Source organism: Ambystoma mexicanum, chromosome 5p, assembly GCF_040938575.1.
Source record: "Ambystoma mexicanum isolate Mex_15411 chromosome 5p, UKY_AmexF1_1, whole genome shotgun sequence".
Lineage (NCBI taxonomy): Eukaryota > Metazoa > Chordata > Amphibia > Caudata > Ambystomatidae > Ambystoma > Ambystoma mexicanum.
The window spans coordinates 69,591,059-69,613,113 of record NC_090930.1 but is presented as its reverse complement, the minus strand read 5'-3'; the positions used below and the strand labels follow the sequence as shown (position 1 = coordinate 69,613,113).

General features: G+C 47.9%; 1 protein-coding gene across 9 annotated transcripts in view; it reads left to right on the top strand.

The window, feature by feature from the left end:
* Nucleotides 1–22,055, top strand: part of LOC138480737 (ras-related protein Rab-6A-like) — a 457,834-nt gene that overhangs the window by 49,938 nt on the left and 385,841 nt on the right. For all 9 annotated transcript variants that reach the window (XM_069612467.1, XM_069612468.1, XM_069612466.1 and 6 more), the window contains exon 2: nt 1,611–1,669. In XM_069612467.1, the coding sequence (XP_069468568.1) occupies nt 1,640–1,669 (30 nt within the window). In that variant the 5' untranslated portion in view covers nt 1,611–1,639. The remainder of the gene's footprint in view (nt 1–1,610; nt 1,670–22,055) is intronic.

Genomic DNA, 22,055 nt, shown 5'->3' with positions numbered 1-22,055 from the left:
CAACTGACCTATTTATTTATTAATTTTTGCATTTTTAAAGCGCTCACACAGCCCGCGGGCATCGAGGCGCTGTTACAGGAATAGTTTTTTTTGTTTTTCTCTTAGTTGCGTATTTATAACACGCTTAAAAACCCAGAGGTTTCTAAGCGCGGACCCGGGGATCGAACCTGTGTTGCTTTGTGTCGTCTAGCTTCCAAGGCGAGCACGTTGCAAGGCAAGCACATTGCCGCTGAGCTATCCTCCCGGGACATATGGGAATCTGCCACTAACCTAGCTCAACGCGCTGCTTGTATCTGCAATACCAGCAGAGCCGTGCCACTGACAGGAGTTCTAATACCTTTTGGCTTGGTTAAATTACTAGGTGCAACACGATATGGCTTCAAAAGGTTCTACCTTTTTAGATTTAATCTGTTTCTTTCCTAAAAAAAAATCGCCACATTTGGAATCTGAATTGCTTTTTCCTCTGATGCCAATGATCTCGGCTTATTGTTCTAGGTATAAAATTGATTTTTTTCTAAACTTCCTGGGTCTGTGATTAATATCCAGCAATTACCTGACTGTCAGAAAAGGCGTTTAGCCGGTACCAGCTTTTTCAGCCTGGTCGTATGCTTAGCTGTTTGGTTTTGTGTTGGCATTTGATATCTGGGAATTGGCAGAGATCTATACCTAGCTTCAGTACGCAATCTCAGTAGCTTTTATGGGCGTGTTTTGAGGCAAACCTGATTTTCGTTTAATCCTCTACTTTAGCAGACATTGACGACTATATTGTCCAGTGGTTGTACAGTCATTCCGACTCTTTGCTAGCAGCCTCCAATCAAGGACTATGGAAAAACATTGTAGTGTTTGAGAAAGAGCTCCCTTCCGACAAGCATGTTCTTTAGTGGGAAGTTCACCTAAGCTAGACAAATTGCAAATGGTATAGTGCAGTTAACCCTCCATGTTGACCCTTCTTTTGTAGGCATGTTGCTGGACGTTGACATGAGGGGGACAAGCCTAGGATAGGGGATCTAAATCGACCAAAGATGTCTATGAAAAACATTGTAGACATTGGACAACATTGAACTTGTTCGTTCCCGCCTCGAAGTAGAAGCTTTCTAATGAAATGACCTAAAGGCAGACACCAACACCCAATGGTTTTCTCTACTCTAGTGCCAGTGGGGGAAGTCGTACTAATTTTAGCATATTAGAATCTCTTTGTCTTGTCAGGATAATAGACGTTCTTCATGCCTTCGTAAATGGATATGGGTGGGGCTGTGGTTGTGCACAGTTTTGCTACAAAACAAAGCTAATGATTTGCTGCACATAGTGCTACAGTCCCGTGGCAACAAAACTCCCACAAGTATGCAGGAACGCGGACATGGACTAGAGTACAGTAGTCGCAATAGTGTAACTTGTTCTTTGCTTTTAATTTTTGTACTGTGTTCTTTATCTTAAAGATGAAATTGAAGAAATAATTGTAGATCCCCTTTGAAGTTGTTGTCTTACATATAACACGCTAATTTTACATACCTACGGAAAATGCTCAACTTTGTGTTCCCCAACTATCCCAGTTATTATAGCGTGAACTCTGTATTAACTATTGTCTTTTTTTCCCTTTTGCACTTCCACAGTTGGAAAGACATCCCTTATCACGAGGTTTATGTACGACAGTTTTGATAACACATACCAGGTAAGAGGCGTGCAGTAAATTGTAATCCAACACTCAAAATGTTAGACTGTTAAGTAGCTATTGCCAGCAAATTACTTTTTTAATGTATGTAATGTGTTAGCATTTGTAACACTTCACACAATTTCCTTTTTGGTTAAAACACATGAACAGTTAGTCCCATCCGGTTCCCCAGACACGGATTCAAATGTCTTTAGAAGGCTCATTCGCGGCCCATACAAATGTGAAATTAGCAAGATGATAATTTTTCCCTTCTTTCGAAAGTTGGCTTTGCCGTAGATAGAAGTGTTGTGATGGAGAGCCACTTCCTAAGGAATATGCCTCACATTAGTGTATGGAGTTTGTTCCCTGGGGAATGCTTTCAACCTGGTTTGGATGATGACCTTCATTTAAGCTTTCCCCATAAACTAGTAGGCCTTTCCTCTTATGCTTTTTCTTGGAGTCTTTCCTATACTCTCACACGATGGATGTGTTCATCCGAAATTCCACAGGGTTATTAAGCTAACTTCACGGGCGCACAATATCAGCAATTGAAGGAAATGGTGATATTTTAGGCCCACCCTTATTGCGCTCTCGACTGGTTCTTAAACATTCTGAGGGAACGAAAATCTGCATTTCAATAGGAAAAGAGTTAGAATAAAAATAGTTGGCCACAGACCATTCTGCAATTCTGAATTGTTCCGAGTGTATGCAAAGAACGAATAAGCCTAATCTCTTATTCATGAACTGTGCTCAATCATGTTACATGTTTAAAACAAAAGGACTACCTTTCTGTAATTTTGGCATAAATCAATATGACACTTTTAATGCATCGTGTCTGCCCATGGATTCGTCATCTTTGATATATCCTGCTTGCAGCTTTGGAAACATTTCAACAGCAGAGGGCTCTGTACATTGTCGACTCAAGGTCCCTCAATGTCTTCCATACTGCTCTCAGCTGTGATGCTGCCAAAAGTAGCACACGCCGCGCCCGTTGCTTCAGTTCTGTTTTTCCGCATGCACAGCACACTTTGAATGGTTGTCGCCTCATGGTTTTCTCCAAGTCTTCAATATGTAGTAGTCATTTATATAGCGCCTTTTTCCATTAATATGGTCTGAACGGGAGTGTGGTCGGACGCCCTTGGGGACCGTAGCCCAGAGTATGGGAAATTTCTCAGAAAAGGCTTAGAATGAGTTTGTGCATTTGGCCCAGATAAGGATTTAGGTGGCTAGCCGGGATCCCGTAAGGAGCCCAAGAGATGAAGCATGTGGACGGGTGCTGAGGGAGGTCAGGAGAGTGTACAAGTGCAAGAGACTGTGTCCAGCTGCACCATTTTTTTTTGTTTTAGGTCGTCGCTGTATTCTGATGGCAGAGGTGTTGAGGCTTAATCTGGTGTAAGGAGGCGCAAATGTTATGTTCCCAGCTAGAACATCTACTCCAAGGACCGGATTCAAGAGGTGTACGGACTGTGGATCGAAAATGGCCAACAGAGATCCTCACTGAATAATGCCTCTCGTGTCTAATGGTGGGCCAGAACTGTGGTGCGTGCCAATCGATTAACATTAAGGCCTTGATGGAAAGGAAGGGGAAGCTTGCCTTAGGTAGGCCTTTGTCTAAATCTCCTTCGACTTACCCCTGTCAAAAAAGAGGTTGTCAGACGACAAAAGCTAAAGGGGTATTTCACCTCTCAGCTAAAAAGCGCTCTTAAGCCTTCTATGTGATCAAGATCGAGGAGCGATTCTCGGTACTAGTCGTCCTCATATAAGAAGTGGCGTTATCGCTGCCATTCAATTTCGTCGTCATCCTCACCTGACGGGAAGCGCGTACGTTTTCCTAGCAAATTGGGGTCTAAAGCTGATTGGGAGGAATTTGCCTTCAGATGCTAGAGGCGGCGTTCAGAGACAGCTCCATCCGCCCCTTCAAATGAACCGAAGAAGGCTTCTTATCCAAAGGATCCTGTACTACCATTTCATGCAGCTTTGAAAAACAGCATCATAGAAAATTGGAAAAAGCTGGACACTACAACAGCAGTAAATAAAGACTTTACAAAAAAGTACAGGCCTTTGGCTATAGACCCAGACTTTGTGTAGACACTCCTGAAAGTCTGGTTGTTCAAGCAGCCACGTCTACCTCAAAGACCGCTGGCTGCCTACCCGACAATCCCTTTAGATAGGGATGACAAAAGATTTTACGCCCTAGCAAAAAGGATGTTTTTGGCTAGTAGCATGGCTCTTAAAGCCATTAATGCTACATTTGCCCTGGCCAAGTATTCGTTTACTCTATGGGAGGTTACAGCAATGGCTGTGGAACACGTTCCTGAGGGAGAAGAGGGGAGGGGGCTGCCTCAACATTGTTCAAGATGGCAAGGATGCAATGTGCTAGTCTCTGCAGTCCAGTCTGGACTCTTCTGATTGCGTTAGTCGTTCTATGGCAGCAAGCGCTGTGACATTGAGATGAGCGTGGCTGCACAGGTCAGGGTTTGCCCCAGATGTTCAGGTGAGGCTGCTGCCTTTTGATGGCTTGCAGAATTTCGGCTTTATGGCCAACGAGCGCCTGGAAAAGCTCCAGGGTTCCAAGACAGCTGCTGAATCGATGTGAGCAGCGATTTGGCAACCAAAACAAACCCATCTGGCCTCTCACAGTTAGAGAGGTCATTCCTTTTGGTTCTATTCTTCAGTTGGAAGATCAAAGTGGCAGATGTCTCAGAGGCCAGAGAAGGTTGCCTCGTAGTTCACAGGGGCATGGAGGTACATTTTTTAAAAAAATGTTTAATTTTGTTTTTAGTGCTTACGCACCTTTACAAAAGAGAGAATAGTTTTTCTTACAGAATAGTTACATTATGTTCACATCCAAGCACACCCAAAAAAGAGAACAGATCATTCAAAACAAACTTAAAATGGTAAAACGAGAAAAGAAAACTTAATCGCTTACCTATACATAAAAATAAATTAAAAATAGCTTAATCAGCATACTGTTTCCTGTAAAAAAAAATATATAATTTCTGATAAAAAACATCCAAGGGTTTTTTTTTTTTGCTTCTCCAAAATGACCAATAATTAATCTTATGTCCCTTATGGACTAGTAACAAATATACTTAGATTACGTCAACCTTACATAAGTTTTTCTGTTGCTTGTTAATCTGCTTAGAATCACATGCTGTGCATATGGTCTGACATCCAGTGGTAACCGCGGAGCATTACAGCTTGTCTTTCGGGGACCGAAAGGGGATGTCTGCATAAGCGTGTCTGTAACACTAGCCCTATCGTGACGTGTGTAGTACCCAAAATCCCTCACGCACCGAGGTCCCTCAGATGTTTTTTTTTCCACCCAGATAACTGGTCGCTCTATACGGAGCTCTTACTAGAGACATTGTTTATCTTTACTGAATTGTCGGTTTATTCCCCGTTAAGTCACTTTGCCCTAAGATCCGGCGGCCGGATTTTCCACGTGGTCGGGCCCTCTGGCCGACCTATACAGTAGGGAGAGTGGGGTCAGGGTGGCCATATTGTTTAGTATGTCTTTCCTACTTTTCCCCTCTTTTCCGTGTTGGTCTAATCATCCTTTCCTTTTGCTATGGAAAGGACTCCTTTTAGATTCAGATATCCTTGGAAGGACGAACACAGGACGTGTAACGCCTGTCTCCCCCTAGAGCACGACGAGAACCGGTGTGCGGCGTGCAAACTCCTTCGGCCCAATATCCATAAGGAGCGCCGTGTAAAGCGGTGGGCCGCGTACAGTATGTCACGCGTGGAGCCACCTTCCCCCACGCCAGCTGGAAGTGACGAGGGTACTTCGGATGACCAGCTGTCCAATGCGGATGTTATAGACCTTGAGGCGGACCCTCCTAGGTCTGCCACGCCCGACCCTTCCAGGCTCGACTCTGGTCTTGCTACAGGGACTCCACCCGGCGACTGCGATGTACAAGCACATCGCACTAAGCACACAACCCCTACGCCAATTTCGACGCCTTCCTTGTAAAAAGGCGAAAGCGCCAGCGGGGCCGCCGAAAACTTCACTGGTTCCCTCGGATCATTCAGATGCAAACCCTTACCCGCATCCACAGCAGCGTTTTGCGACTGGGCAATCTAAACAAACTAAGAGCGCTACTCCGAAACCTACACGAGTTGAAGTGCGGGAGCCCGACGCTTCAAATGTTTCCAAGGCTTCAGAAGGCCCTAAAACTACGGCTAAGCCTCTACCCGGAAAACCGACCGCTAGGCCCCCTAGTGCCGCGGACGGTATTACAACTGCCGACAAATCTGAGCCTTAGTCTCACGACGATTCGGTGACAATCGAAAGTAGCATCGGAAGAATCACAGCCTTACTCCGGTTCAGCCTAAGGTTATGGGCCAAGCCGCGGAAACATTTTCAGCGGATTGGGTTCCCAATTCCAATGAGGCTTACGAAGATAGTCGAGATCCTCTTTCCGACACCCTGAGAGGTTCCTTTCGACGCCGCAGTGCGGAGAACGTCGTTTCTCCTTGCGTAGGCCCGTTTGGGTCCTCTAAATGGAGTACAGAAAAATGTATGGTTGTATGGATGGGCTGGAGTAGATTATCAGTTCTTCTGATCATCCTCCCCCCGAAAAGGGCTCGGGTAGACCCTAACCTCCAAATTCAGGAAGATCAGTCTCATGTTTTCCAACAAGAAGACGTAGTCCAGATGGACACACAGTCATCTATAATGAAGAAGCTTCTTTTCTCAAACTGAGGAAGATCAACCGGATACTATGGACAACTGGGATCGGGAAACCCAGCAGGAAGGTTAAGACCCTTGGACACAGCAAGATCAGGACACTGATGTTTTGTGCCTAGACTCTCCTCTGTCCACCGCGGCTCGCTAGGCCTCCCCTGTGGATGACCAAATGGCATTAAACCCCATATTGAAGAAAGCAGCTGAATACTTCAAAATTGCCACTCGAGGCGGTACCTGAGCAGGATTTCGTGGAGGATATTGTCATGATCTCTGCTTCCAAAAGATCAGGACTTGCCCGACTCCCTTGGAAGCAGACCCATAACCCCGATTCCGAGTGCCAGCCAGTCCCAATTTGGACCTTTTGGACCCTGTCCTGGCGCCAGTGGCACCAGGCTCATAAAGATGCCCAGTCCCAGCGCTGGAAGCGCCGGGCTCATAATGCTTGGGTGGACTTACCTGCAGCAGACCATGCTGCTTACTTACCTGCCAGTTGAACCCCTGATCCTCTTCTGTTTGGGACTACTTTTCCTGTTGGGTGGGGCAGGAGGCACTCCCTAGGTTCAGAACACTGGAACTCTTCTGGAAAGCAGGAACTCTTTTCTTACCTAGGCGTGGCTGTGGAAGGAGACACCTAAGCACTACAGGAGGCTATTTAAACCACACCCGATGGATGAATCTTGCTTTGCGTTATTCTGCATTCTTTGCAGCAGACCGCTCATCGTGTCTTCTGCTTCTGATCCTGGGCCTAAGGGAACAAAGGCTTACCATCCTGGAATCCAGTCTTCAGCAGCACCTGTAAAGACAAAGAAAGAACCGGTTAGCACTACGGTCTTCAGTGGCAGCGCATCTCTTACCTGGTCCATCGGCTGTCACCAACGCCTCGCGCTGCATTCCGGCATCTGAAAGACAAAGGCTTACCTACTCTTCGCATGCTCCGGAGGTCTTCGCACTGCATTCCGGCATCTGAAAGACAAAAGCTTACCAGCTCTTCGCACGCTCCGGAGGCCTTCGGCGCTGCATCCCGCATCTGAAAGACAAAGGTGCGTTTAAAGACATTGGGCAACTTTATTACTCACGTGCCATTACTCCTCCCCACGCCGAATCCAGTGGGTATTCCAGCACCCTTCAGCTTCTCTAAAGCTCCGAACTTGTACCTGCAAGATAAAAGGGACAGTTAGTGCGCATCGTGAAGCAGGCTACAAGCGCTTACTTACGTGCTTCCAGGCGCTTCTATTCCTCACGCAGGTTCGATCCTCAACTCTCATCAGCCCGCCATCCGCCATCGCCGGAACCCTGCAAAACGAGAGATATCATTACAAAAGACTTTTAAGACATTTGAAGTACCCAGAACTTACCGTTCAGTTAACGACGGACAGCAGTCCTCTGAGATCAAGAGGCCTGCACCCTTATCCAGTGAAGAAACTGGTAACGGCACCCTGCCCCGAGGCAGATGGAGAGCTCGGCGTTCACTTACCTAAGGTGAGGGCGTTAACCTTTGGGGTTCTACAGGAGAAGAGAAAGGGAAGAGGAGAGAGGCACCCAATAACCCCAGTTCATTAATCCCATATTTTCTATCTGCAGACATCTTACTCTTCGAGTCAGACATACAGTGCACAGAGGTCCAGCCCAAAGAGCCAACCGTGTGTTACACATCACCTTTGAAGATACAGCATTCACCCAGTCAAGACCGGCGCCTCTGCGGGAATCAGGTGAGCGTTACAGATATTAAGGAAAAACCTCTGGCGAGTCAATCCATCCCCCTCCTTAACTCTGTTAAGAGACGGGTAGCTCCCTCATTGGTTTCACCTGCTCAGACACGGGCAGTGAACCCGAGAGTCGAAAAAATTATTTCGACCTTCCCCTTCCGACCCTCTATATATCAAAGGGCACGCCATCCCAGACTCACTGGTAGTGACTACCACTCGAAAGAGGGCAGGGGTACCCCTTGCCACGGGAGAATTACCATCGGACAAGGAGTCTAAGCGGCTGTATGCCCTGGGCAAATGTGTCACGTCAGCAGCTGCATTCACCATTCGGGTCGCTAATAATGCAACTCTGTTAGCAAGCTATGCTGATGCCCAATGAAATTTGCTCCAGGAATGCCTCCAAGAGGTTCCTGAACCCGGCATATCAAAGCTTCTCGCCATTGTTTCAGAGGGAAGACTGTTTAACCAGAATGTGGTGAAGACCCTGGGCACTGCGGAAACTGCAAGCAGGTCTCTTGCACAAGGGACTCTACTGAAAAGACAGTCATGGCTCCGTACATCAGGATTTAGACCAGAGACTCAGGCCTCCCTCATTAATAAACCCATTGAGGAGACTAACCTCTTCGGAAAGCAGTGCATGAAGCGTTGGAGACAGCCAAGAAGGAGCACGAGACTATAAGGTCTCTGCTCCAAATTACACAGAAACCCTCCTCCCAGAGGGGTAATAACTCTCAGCGGTCCTTTCGAGGGCAAGCCCGTGCTGGTAAAACTACGGCACAGGTAACTTCAATGCAAATCAAACACCTGGAAGCCCCACTTACTACCCCCCAAGGGGTCAGAAATGCGGCAAAGGTAGAGGCAAAGGCCCCAATCCCAGAGGAGCCACAGTCTCTGATCAGAAATGACCACCAATTCCAGGTCCCCTCCCATGTCACCCCGGTCAGGGGTTGATTAACATCTTTCCTCAAGGCATGGGAGGGGATAATTTCCAACCAGTGGGTCTTAAAGGCCGTCGCCCACGGTTATTGCATGGAATTCGCTCGACCTCCACAGTTCAGACCGCTGCGCTCATGGCGCCTTTCACCGGACCATCTGGAAATCCTGATCCAAAAGGTGGAAGCACTGCTGGGAAAGGACGCCATAGAAGGCGTCCCTATTCTTCAGGTAAACAAGGATATTTATTCAGTGTACTTCCTTGTACCCAAAAAGGATCTCACCACGCGTCCGGTTCTAGATCTGCGCCCAGCGAACAAGTTTATAAAACCCCAGAATTTTCACATGGTAAAAATGCAGGAGGTTATCCCATTGCTGAAACAAGGAGACTTCATGGCAACGTTGGACATGAGATGCATACTTTCATATTTCAATGTTGCCAGCACACAGGAAATATCTAAGGTTCATGATCCAGGACAGGCACTACCAATTCAAGGTACTCCCCTTTGGCATCGCTTCAGCACCAAGGGTGTTTACCAAAGTCCTGGCAGTGGCAGCAGCACACCTGTGCAGACTATCAGTCCCAGTTTACCCTTACCTCGATGACTGGCTCATTACGGGGGACTCGTTCGACGCTTGTTTTTGTTCAAACACCCAAAAAACAGTAGATCTCCTCTTCAGCCTGGGTTTTTCAATCAACGAAAAGAAATCCAGCTTAGTCCCCATTCAAGTAAAACAATTTCTGGGAGTACTAATTTGGACGGAAGACGGTCTGGTCTTGTGCGAGGGTTCAGAACATGTTCTCTCAGATTCTTCAATATGTAGCCAGTCGGGAGGTGACGGTACGCAAGGCCATGCGTTTGCAAGGGATGATGGCGTCATGTATATTCTTGGTTCCCCACGCACGGCTGCGCATGCGTCCCATGCAAGAGTGGCTCAACAGCCAGTGGTGTCAGGCCAGCGGACAATGGGAAGATCTGTTAGCTGTCACGCCAGCCCTCGTTCTCTCTCTGCAGTGGTGGTCAAGAGAAACCTCTTTAAGGGGAAGACCTTCACCACCCCTGCAGTGGAAGCCACTCTCACAACAGACGCATCTCTCACGGGGTGGGCGGGCTCACCTGCTTCAGCAGACAGCGCATGGAGTGTGGTCCCCTCAAGTAGCATCCAATCATATAAACTTACTGGAGCTATTAGCGGTGTTCAAAGCATTGAAAGCGTTTCAGATGCAACTGCAAGGGAAGACGGTGCTGATCCTAACCAACAGCACTACAGCAATATATTACCTTAACAAACAGGGGGGGCACTTGCTATCCAAGCTGTCCCAAAACATTTGGATATGGGTTCTCAAACACAAGATGTTTTTGTTGTCCCAACATGTTCCAGGGGAACTCAATCTTCTGGCAGACATATTCAGCAGAGATTTCTCTGCCAGAAGAATACGAATGGCGACTGCACGAAGACATTGTGTCCAATGTTTTCGCAGAATGGGGTTTCCCAGAGATCGAACTGTTCGCTACTCAGGAGAACGCCCAATGCCAAGACTACGCCTCCAGGTACATCCAGAACCGATCCAAGGGGAACGTTTTCTGGATAACTTGGTCTGGGAAATTTGTCGACACTTCCACCCCCACCCAGCCCCCCGACTTCCCTTCGCAACAAGATAGTGCACAAGATGCACCAGTTACCATGATACTGGTGGCCCCCATGTGGGCCTGCCAACCCTGGTTCGCTCACCTGATGGAAATGTCCCTCTCCCCACCAGTAAAGCTACCCTGCCCTTACAACATGTCTCAGGACAGGGGGGAGATCCTGCATCCATGCCCACAAACTCTGAACTTAGCAGCTTGGCTCCTGAGGTCATAGTTTGGACACCTGCAACTCCCTCAGAGGTGCATGGATATACTCGGGGGAAACGAGAAAACCTAATACACGTTATTGCTATGCCAGCAAGTGGAAATGTTTTGTCATCTGGTGCAATTCCAAGAGCGACAATCCTATCGATTGCTCACCCTCACACATTGTGCTGTATCTTACCCACCTGTTGGACACTGGGTTAGTCTTCAATTCCCTAAAGGTGCATCTGGCTGCTCTGTCACCCTACACCACATCACAACAAAAGGTATTATGGTTGAAAATACCTGTGATTAAAGCCTTTATGGAAGGGGTTAAGAGGATTTATCCTCCCATCTCTCACCCTGCCCCTGGATGGGATCTGAATGTGGTTTTGACCAGGCTCATGGGAGCTCCCTTTGAGCTTATGCATAAAGCAAGTCTGAAAGGCCTGACTTATAAGACAGCCTTCCTAGTGGCTATCACTTCTATCAGAAGGGTTAGCGAACTACAGGCTCTTTCTGTTTTAGACCCCTTTGTTACAGTCCACAAAGATAAGGTAGTTCTGCGCACACATCCCAGGTTTGCGCCTAAATTCATCTCGAAGTTCCATGTGAACCAATCAATCGAACTACCCACTTTCTTCCAGAACCCTACTAACATGGCCGAAAGAAGCCTTGACACACTAGACGTGCGCAGAGCAGTCATGTTTTACCTGGAAAGAACTAAACCACTAAGGAAGACTAAACAGTTCTTCGTTTCAGTGGCAGCAGGTAGCCGATTTTGAGACAGGATCCCCTCCTCTATCTCAAGGTGGATTGTCAAATGCATCACACTGTTTCTCTCTTGCTAAGAGAGAACTGCCCTTGAAGCCTAGAGCACACTCTACTCGAGGCACTGTGGCATCCATAGCATTCATTGCAAATGTTCCTTTTGAGTCCATTTGCAAAGCGGCAACCTGGAGTTCTGTACACACCTTTACAAAACATTATTGCCTAGACACTAATTCTAGGTCTGATTCTCAGGTGGGACAAGCAGTACTAAGACATCTTTTCTCTACTGTTCCTTCTCACAACCCACCTGCAACTCCGGGTACTGCTCGCTAGTCTATGCACAGCATGTGATTCTAAGCAGATTAACAAGCATCAGAAGACCTGCATTACTTATCGTAATAGCATTTCTGATGATTGTATCCTCTTAGATTCACATGCGCCCTCCCTACCTCCCCGCTCGGGGTGGAAGGAACATAGACGTCTTACTACTGTCTCTCTTTATGTACTCACTCACTATAGCCTTGGGCTCCCTCATGGCAGAAAAAATACAATCTGAGGGATCTCGGCGCGTGAGGGATTTTGGGTTCTACACACGTCACGATAGGGATAGTGTTAGGCACGCCTATGCCGATGTCCCCTTTCGGTCCCTGAAAGATGAGATCCAATACTCTGCGGTTACCACTGGATGTTGGACAATATGCACAGCATGTGAATCTAAGCAGATACTATCATCAGAAATGCTATTACGGTAAGTAATGCATGTCATCCAGCTTCAGCTGCTTCAGAAAAGAAATTCTGGAGAGGGCGCTGTGCATTGATGTGGTCGACTAGATGTCACTCGAGGGCCTCTGTCTTGAGGATGCTGTCATCAAAGGCATAGATATATATATATATATATATATATATATATCTATATCCCGTGCAGCACCGCTTGGCTACAGTTCTGTTTTTCCAAGGAGGCTTTCGCTTTGTGAACTACGGTGCGCTTCATATATTTATTCGAGAACTATTAACAATGTTTTCTTCTTCGACCCCGAAGAACAGGTTTAAAAAATGCCAAGGCTGCGAAGTGAAAATGTCGCCGATTGACGCACATCGGGTGTGTTTGTGGTGTCTCGGTGTGGAGCACAAGAACTCGACCTGTCAGAGAGATGTCAATGACCGGAAAAACTCTGAAGGAACGTAAAGGGAAATTGGCGGTAGGAAGAATCTCCCCAAAATACCCTTAGAGTACACTGTGAAAACAAATTCTTCTGATGAAGCAAGGGGCGACTTTCCTTGACGGAAGAAGACTGAAAGGTCCAGGTCACGGAGCGGCTCCCACCACTTCTCCTTGTCGAGGAAATCGAAGAAAAGGCCTCACAAATCGCCTACTTCGCCTTCCTCATCCAACTCTTCCCCACAGAGGACTATATCTTGCCCCACTAAGGCCTCTACTCCAGCTGAATGGGAATCATTCAGGCAGGAAATTCTAAAAATGTTTGAGACACAGAAATCCTCGAAGCAGGTAGGCCATGCTCCTACCATGCCTTTTTTGAAGCTGGTAAAGAACGGGCTTGAGCCTAATCCTGCACGCCCTCGAGCCCGGGACGAAGGCCAGATTCTCATCATGAGCCGTTGAGACTGCAACATGATGAAAAGTCATTGAAGAATCCTTCGGGCCATCAAAGTCTGTCATGGACCAAGTCCACAGACAAGTCGACGTCTAACTCATCGACGCCAGTGGCGCTGTTGACACCATTGGTGCCATCTACGCCACCTGTGTCATCAACGCCCAAGCTATCTTCATGCAATAGAGCTGGCACCTGTAACATAGAGGAACAAAGGATGGTATTCTCAATGTTTCCTGATCACTGCAAAAGGACACAGGATTGAGATCCATGTTGGACTTCAGATTCTGGACAAGTTCCTCAGGAAGGACCAGTTCAAGATGGTCACACTTTCACAGATCCTTCAGGCATTCCAGCTCAAGGATTGGGTGGTGTCATTGTACCTTCAGGATGCTTATTTTTCATGTGCCAATCCATCCCCAACACAAAGTATTGGACGTTCGCCGTTGGCGGTTCTCATTATCAGTTTAGAGTTCTGCCGTTTGGGCTGACCTCCGCCCTGAGGCTTTCACTAAACTGATAACAGTGGTGGCAGAGAGGGGGATTCACGTCAACCCCTACCTGGACGATGGGCTGATCAGGGTGCGTTATCCAGAAAAAGTCCTGGATCATCTCAGCTTGACCTGCCACTCTCTCCATGGACTGGGCTTCTCCATCAATTTCCCATATACCGTCTCAAAAGCTCCAGTTCATCTGGGATGTACTGGATACATCTTTGGGAAAGACCTTGCCATCCGAAGTGAGGGCTCGAGACATTCTGGAGATGGTCACCAAATTTCAGAGTGCCCAGCATCTCCTGACCTTTGACCTCTGGAGGTTGCTCGTACTCATGGCATCCTGCATTTTCCTGGTGCCAGAGACTCATCTGAGAATGAGATCCCTTCAATGGGCTTGGAGGACTCAATGCTTTCAAATCTCTGGCAACATGTCGGACCTATTTCAGGTAACAAAAACGGTTGTACAGGATCTCCTGTGATGGGCCTGCAAGGACAACATTCTGAAGGGAATACCTTTTTGGCAACCAAGGGCCGAGAGTAGTTATGGACGCCTCACTCACTGGGTGGGAAGCCAACGATCTGGCGATCAGCGGTCGTTGCTCTCCATCGCAGTGCAAACTACACATCAATCATTTGGAGCTGCGAGCAATCAGACTAGCGCTGAAGGCTTTTCTGCCCTGTGTATAGGGAACAAATGCAAAAAAGGTAGCGGGTGCCCCTCTCTCGAAAGAACATGGCATAATAACCTGTTCTGTGATTATACCCACTGTGAGTTTGCAGCCATCGCTTTTAGCTCACTGGACATTTCACAAAGGAGGAATATCCATTTGCATGTCTGTCTTTGTCCCACCCACAAGGGCAGTCGGCACCAAAATGCCAGGCAAACCTCCTTTGAACAAGTGTACCAACAGCAACCCCATACATGTGTTTCAGCCTTGTTGGGCCTCGTGAGGTGGAGCTGTGCCTCTCTGAGCACAGTGAGAAAGGGGTCAACGTCTGGGTTCCCCCAGGTAACTTGGGGTGACCAACCCCAAGTTTCTTACAAAATTGCAAAAAAGGTAGCGGGTGCCCCTCTCTCGAAAGAACATGGCATACTAACCTGTTCTGTGGTTATACCCACTGAGAGTCTGCAGCCATCCCTTTTAACTAACTCACAGTACTTTTCACAAAGGGTTAATATCCATTTGTGTGTCAGTCTTTGTCCCACCCACACAGTCCAGCACCAAAATGCCAGGCAAACCTCCTTTGAACAAGTGTACCAACAGCAACCCCATACATCAGCCTTTATGGGCCTCATCAGTGAGGTGAAGCTGTGCCTCTCTTCCGCTTTGAAAGAGACTGCTCTGTGGAGCAGTTACTCTCACTTCCTAAATATCTTCCTTTTTGAGCTCTTCGCTCATCCGCCTCCAACTCCCTCAGGGTCAGTCGCTTCTCCAAGCAACGAGTTGGTGGTAGATCACCTTTCTTGGGCTGGGGCCTCCCTCTAGAACAGCCTCCCTGAAACTTAGAGAATCGTCTCTGGTTCTGGAAGCACCTCAAAACCTTTCTCTTAGCTTCTGCTTTTTCTCCTTCTCTCCCCTGCTGACTTCCTGGCTGAAACTGAAACTGCACTGGTTACCTGACCACCTTCTGATCTCTGGCCGAGGTCCCCTCCCCCGCCAGCGCACACCTGCACTGCCTTCCTGGCAATCTCTGCACTTGGGGACTGTTTCTGTATCCCTACAGTTCCACTACAAGCACTTGAAACCTGTTGTCTGCGCTTGCACTTGCCACCTGCTGGCCATACTTTTACTTATTATTTATTCTATTATCCCATGTACTGCAATGTCCTCTTCCCCCTTCCCCCTTCCTATGCACTTGCGCGATCTGAATGACACCTGGCCTAGTAGGATTGTTGGTCTTCCCTCTGTTCCCCCCTCCCTTGCCTCATTGTGCCTCGAAACACTTGTGTATAGGCACGTTATAAATGCCTTGTATCACATCACAGTAAGCAAGGGGTTCACGTCTGGGTTCCCCCAGGTAACTGTCATGATGCATACTCCTGGAGAGCCAGTCCAAGACCGGCAGCCCCGGAAGCACACATCAGGTACCCAAGGGAAGGTCCAGCAACCCCAAATAGGGGCCCTTTGGACACACTCCTGGCGCCGTAGGCGCCAGGCTCATTTTGGACATCAGTCTAGGCGCCAGGCTCATAAAGGGAGTGCTTTTGGTGGACTGATGCAGACCATGCTGCCAGATCCAGACCTCTTTGAGGCCTGAAAGGAACTACTTTACCTGTGGGACTATTTTGCCACTCGGGCGTGGTCAGGGAAGGATACATACCTGATTGGGGAAGGATACATACCTGGGACTTCTTTGGAGGCTATTTAAGCCACGCCCAGACAGCAGCTCACGCTTTGCGTTGCTCTGCTCCTAGCAGCTAGACGCTCACCGTGTCTGCTCCTGCATCCTGACTCCAGCCACGCCTGCTTCAGTCCTGGAACACCTAAAAGGAAGAAGAGAGGAAGAGAAGGTGAATAAAGGACATTACCTGATATTGCATGGGATCCGGAGCCAACACGCTGACGATCCTAAAGGAAAAGACCTTATTTTTGGATTCCTCGCGTTGCTCGTTGCAGTGCTGCGCTCAACTCGCCTGTCCACAAGGAATTCCGTACTCCGAACAACCATCCGCACGTTCCGCCGCATTCCAGCACCTAGGAAGGAAAAGAGAAGAACAAAAGGTGAGCCAGAGAAAACATTGGGAAAAAACTGATTTGCCAGAAGGCTTACCTGGCGATTGGTGGGGAGAATCCTTCCTCATCTCGGGTCGGCACGCCTTTTGGCAGTACCGCGCCCCGGCCCCTATGGGGAAAAAAGAACACGCGCATTAGTGTGTGAACATACAGACATTAGAAAAACCACCCCAACATAAACTCATCTGAATTATCCACAGCGAACTGTCTTCTCTACGTGGAATCTTCGCTCTGCACCTGCACTAAAAGACTAAAAGCAGTCCATTGAAAATAAAGGCCAAAAAGGAAGGAAGAACAACCCTTGAACTTGATAAGTCATATACTTACGAAAGCGCCTTATTCATCCAAAAAACCAGTGAAGCAACTGGACCTGAATGCCCGTCCGATAACCAGTGAAGCAACTGGATTCTACCGCACCCCTGCACCAGAAGCAGGATGGACAGCTCGTCATTTCAAATCTTAAGGTGAGAATTAACGGGAAGGTTCAGAGGTGGTTTGAAGAGAGAGTAAAAGGGGAAAGGAGGGGTTCGACTCGTCACTCCGCAGGTGATTAAAATCCTTTTCCCCATCTACAGAAAGATCTTCCTACGCATCAGACAGGCGAGGTTTGGGGGTCCGGCCCAGTCGGTGTTCCGAGTCCTGCGCATCACCTTAGAAGAGGCCGCAGCAGCCCAGGCCTGGTCAGCGTCTCCGTGGGAGTCAGGTGAGCGTTACAGTAACTTAGGGTGACCAAGGACAGGGAGAGCATGTCCTGATAATGACTGGCAACACAGTGGCCATGTGCTACCTCAACAAGAGAGGAGGCGTGGGGGCACTACCACTGTGCAGAGAAGCAATGCAGCTCTGGTTCTGGGAAATTCTCTAAGGAATCTCTCTATCGGAAGTTCAACTTGCCAGAGAGGAGGACTCGGCGGTGGACGATCTGAGCAGGCAGAGCAGTCTCCCACAAGTGGGAACTAGCTCAGGAAGTTCTTCAAGAGATCTTCACCCTTTGGGGAACCCCTCAAGTGGATCAGTTGGCGACCACTGTCACCCGGAAGTGCGTATTGTACTACTCATGGGAATTTACCCCAAGAGAAGCTCTAGGAGACGTGTTCATGGTGGACTGGGAGTTTCCAGTCCTGTACGCGTTTCCTCCAGTACCCGTCATTCCTCATGTGATCAGGAGGTTGAGAAAGTTTGGGAAATCCTTGATCCTAATTGTCCCAGGTTGGGCTAGGAGGTACCCAAACCTTCTGGACATGTCCATCTGTACTCCAATACGTTTTCCACAAAGAGAGGAGCTTCTCTCGCGAGAGGAGGGTTAGGTTCTCCATCCAGGGGTTAAGACACTCAACCTTCATGTATGGTTTTTGAGAGGTTGAGATGCAAGGATTGGGACCTCCCGGATGATGTAATGGAGAATCGCTTACAAGAAATCCCACATGATACCACCTCAAAGACTCCAGTTCATTGGGGAAGTCATAGATGCATCCCTGGGTAAAAGCCTCACCACCAAAGATGAGGGCTCAACACATTCTGCGGATGGTAACCAATTTCCAGAAATGGCCAGCGTCTTCCAGCCTTGGATTTTATGCGGTTGCTCGGCCTCATGGCATCCTGCATTTTCCTTGTGCCACAGGCCCGCCTCAGAATGAGATCTCTTCAATGGGCTCAAAGGAGACAGTGGTCTCGATTCTCAGGCAGGTTGTGAGATCTATTTCAGGTTCCGAGCAGGGTTGCACAGGATGTTCTGTGGGGCACCTGCGGGGACAACATTCTGAAGGGAGAACCTTTTTGGCAACCATTGCCGGAGATAACGGTAGCAACGGACCCTCACTCACAGAATGGGGAGCACATGTAAACGATCTGACCATCAGCGGTCGTTGGTCTCCATCGGAGTCCAACTTGCACATCAACCTTTTGGAGCAAAGGTCAATAAGACTAGTGCTGAAGGCCTTACTACCTTCTGTACGAGGAAAAAAATGTCTTGATAATGACTGACAACATGGTGCCCATGCACTACCTCAACAGGAGTTAGTGTGGGGTCACTACCACAGTGCAGAGAGGCAATGCAGCTCTGGTTCTTGGCAATTCAAGAAGTAGTCTCCCAATCGGCAGTTCACCTCATAGCAGGAAAGAACACAACAGCGGATGCTTTGAGCATGCAGAGCACAGTCTCCCACGAGTGGAAGCTAGCTCAGGAAGTCCTTCAAGAGATCTTCACCCTTTGGGGAACCCCTCAAGTGGATCTGTTTGTGACCAGTGTCAACTGGAAGTGCAAACTGTTCTGCTCCAGGGAATTTCCCCCAAGAGGATCTCTAGGAGACGCGTTCGAATTGGACTGGGAGTTTCCAGTCTCCATCATTCTTCAAGTCATCAGGAGGTTGAGAAAGTTCAAGAAACCCATGATCCTTATTGCAATGGATTGGCCCAGGAGGACGTGGTACCCGGACCTTATGGACATGTCCATCTGCCCTCCAATATGTCTTCCACAAAGAGAGGACCTTCTCTTGCGAGAGGAGGGTCAGGTTCTCCATCCAGAGGTCATGACACTCAGTCTTCACGCATTTGTTTCTGAGAGGCTGAGGAACAAGGATTGGGACCTCCCGGATGACGTAATGGAGATTTTGCTTTCTGCCAGAAGGCCAGCAACAAAATCCTTGTACTGCTGCTGTTTGAACAAGTTCTGCAGCTGGTGTAGGGAGAAATATGTGGACCCTTTTCTATGTGCTACACCTGTAGTGTTATCGTTTCTGCTGCATTTGGGAAATCTGGGGCTCCAGATTGGAACAGTCTATGGTTATCAAGCAGCACTTTCCATATTAAAGCGCACCTCGGTGGAGGCATCCTACTTCCAAATACCCTTCATAACTCAATTTCTTAGAGGACTCACAATGTCTTTCATCCTACACCTTTTGTAAATTTGATTAGCTTGCTTCTGTGTTGCCCCTTCTTTACTTTGGCATTGGTGTTTGTAATTAGCTGGTTTTTGTTTTGACCCTTCTTTATTTTGGTAAAGGTGCTGACGTTTAGAATATTGATTGTAATCTTTCTCTTCTTGCACTTAAAGTTCGTATTCTGCCAATATGCTTTATTTATATTTGTTTGTGATTCAAAACAACTGTTAATGGTCAGCTGTTGCATAAAGAGAGTACCGGGATTACCCTTCACTGGTAAACTTGACGGATTTTGCACACGTATGCGAGCCACTGCTCACTCTGCTTCTTCTGCCTCCGTCTGCACGGCAGGCTGATTCTCAGTTCCTGCGGCCTGCGCTCAACAGGAAAGGTGCTTCCCTCGCTCCTAGTCTACACTGGCGCTCACCTATCACTGGGACACCTCACGCAAGCAGGAGAGCCTCTCTCTCCAAGGGGGACGCTTGCCTCAAAGCCGCTTCCCGCTATGCGACCTCTGCAATTTTTAGGTTATTAACCTGGGATACCCTCTCGGGACCGATACCCGCTTCACAAATAGCGGCATCTCTGGCGTCTCCCTTATTCTTCCACTTTTGCCTCTCCTGCAACTGCACTGGATGGACACTGCAACTCCACCCTCAGGTTCTAATGGCCTGCACCCGAGGGGCCATATATTCAAATGTCCCGCTCAGAGTGGGTCATTAGAACTAGACTGCGTCTTGCAGTTTAGTATCTCTGAGTCCCTCTTCCTTGTCCCAGTACTTAGAACGTTGTGAGACTTGAAGTCCCCAATGACCTGGTTCTTTCTTTCTTCCAAATCAAACTTGAACATTATTACATTTACTCTATTAAATTAACCATAAGGGAAGAGTGTTGGGCGTTGTTGTCTGGTTCAGATTTAAGGGATAGTTGTATTTATCAGAAGTCAGGATTTTAATATTCTGGTTCCCACAAATGTTATTTGTCTGCTAGCCACAAGAGTTTTCCCTACCCTCAATGTGGACATATTTGTGAAAGGAAGTCTGACTCTGACAACAAGCCATTACGTATTCTGGCATTGTGGAAATCTCCTTTTCTGTAGAAGACAAATGGCATCTCTCCTAACGGAATCCTCTTGTTCCCTTGGGGGCCTTCTCCTCCCAAGTGATCCACCCGGCTAACACCACCCCCAGGGTTAGGATCTGGTAGCAGTTAACTTTCCCTGGGAGGAGAATGTAGGTATGAATTGTGTGAGGATTCTGCAGGAGTCCTAACACAACCATTGAGGACCCTCAAGACCTAACCACCGCTTCCTGCTATGTCTCCTTCACACCGTGGACCAGCATACCTCGCTCGTGACCAAGATACCCCAACCGCACCAGCCGGCTAACATCTGGTTCACTGAGGAGCTTGTCCTTCATAGAAGCAAAAGAGCGCTGGACCATTTATGCAGGCAGCACCCCACCCCGCCAACCGTGATCACCTTACCAACGTTGCTATGACCTTCAAAAAAGCAGTAGTCTCCTGTAAAGCGAACTTCTGCAACATTAGAATCGCAAATGCCAGCTCTAGCTGTACTCTTTTCTGCATTGTGAGAGTTAGAAAACGCAGTCTGCACCAGCACCCCTTCTAGGGCTGACAAAATCTGGTCCACCACTATCTAAACCGCTCTTGGTAACAAAATTGACACGCTCTGTGATATAATCTCAGCAGAAAAAGTACAACTAGCAGCCAAACTCCCTCTCCCTGTGGTCCAGACGACCCCAGCGCTACCCAAACATCCCACGCCCCCTCCATTTACCTTCTCTCAAGTCTCTCAAACGACTGTATTGGAAACCATCCAATCTTTGAAACCATCCAATCTTTGGAACCCTCCAACTGCACAGGGGATAGTTGCCTTGCCAATCTAGTTAAGCTCTGTGCCACCACCCTGACCCCAATCATTACAGATTCATAAATGCCTCCTTTGTTTCCAGTGTAGTACTGTCCAGTATCAAAGAAGCCTGGGTGTCACCTCTCCTCAAAAAACATCACTGGACCTGTCCGTCCCCACTAACTACCATCCCATCACTGCCATCCCTTTCTTGCTTCAAATACTGGACTGCATCGCCTACTCCCAAGTCCACCGTTCCTTGAACACCACCAAATGCTAGTATCAAGGCCATCCAGTTTCCGCGCTAAGCACAGCACAGAAACTGCTTTACTTGACCTTAAAATCCAACTAGACCGTATCATGACTCTGGCAACCTGGCTATTCTCCACCTACTAGACCTTTCCGCAGCATTTGACCTAGTAGACCATGATACCCTATGCCAACACCTCAAGCAACACTTTCACTTCTCCGCCCAAGCCACCACTTGGATCTACTCCTTCCTAACCAATCGCACCTCAATAGTCTCCATCGGTGACAGAGCAGCCGACTCCATCACGTTCCCCTTTGGTGTTTCCCCAAGGCTCCTGCTTATCACCAACCCTCTGACATATACACTAAGCACCTCTTCGATTTTCTAGACTCCCTTGGCATTACTTACACTAACTTTACAGACAATAAATTCTCATCCCTGTTCGGGTAATGACATCTGTAATACTGCTGCTATAAATAGGGTGTACAGCATCATCCAAAACTAGATGGCCATTCACAATTTCTGCCTTAATGATGACAAAACGTAGCTGCTCACTGTGGGTAAATTGCTCACACTTAAATTACATTACATTTATAAAGCGCACTATGGGCCTGTAGGCATGAAGGCGCTA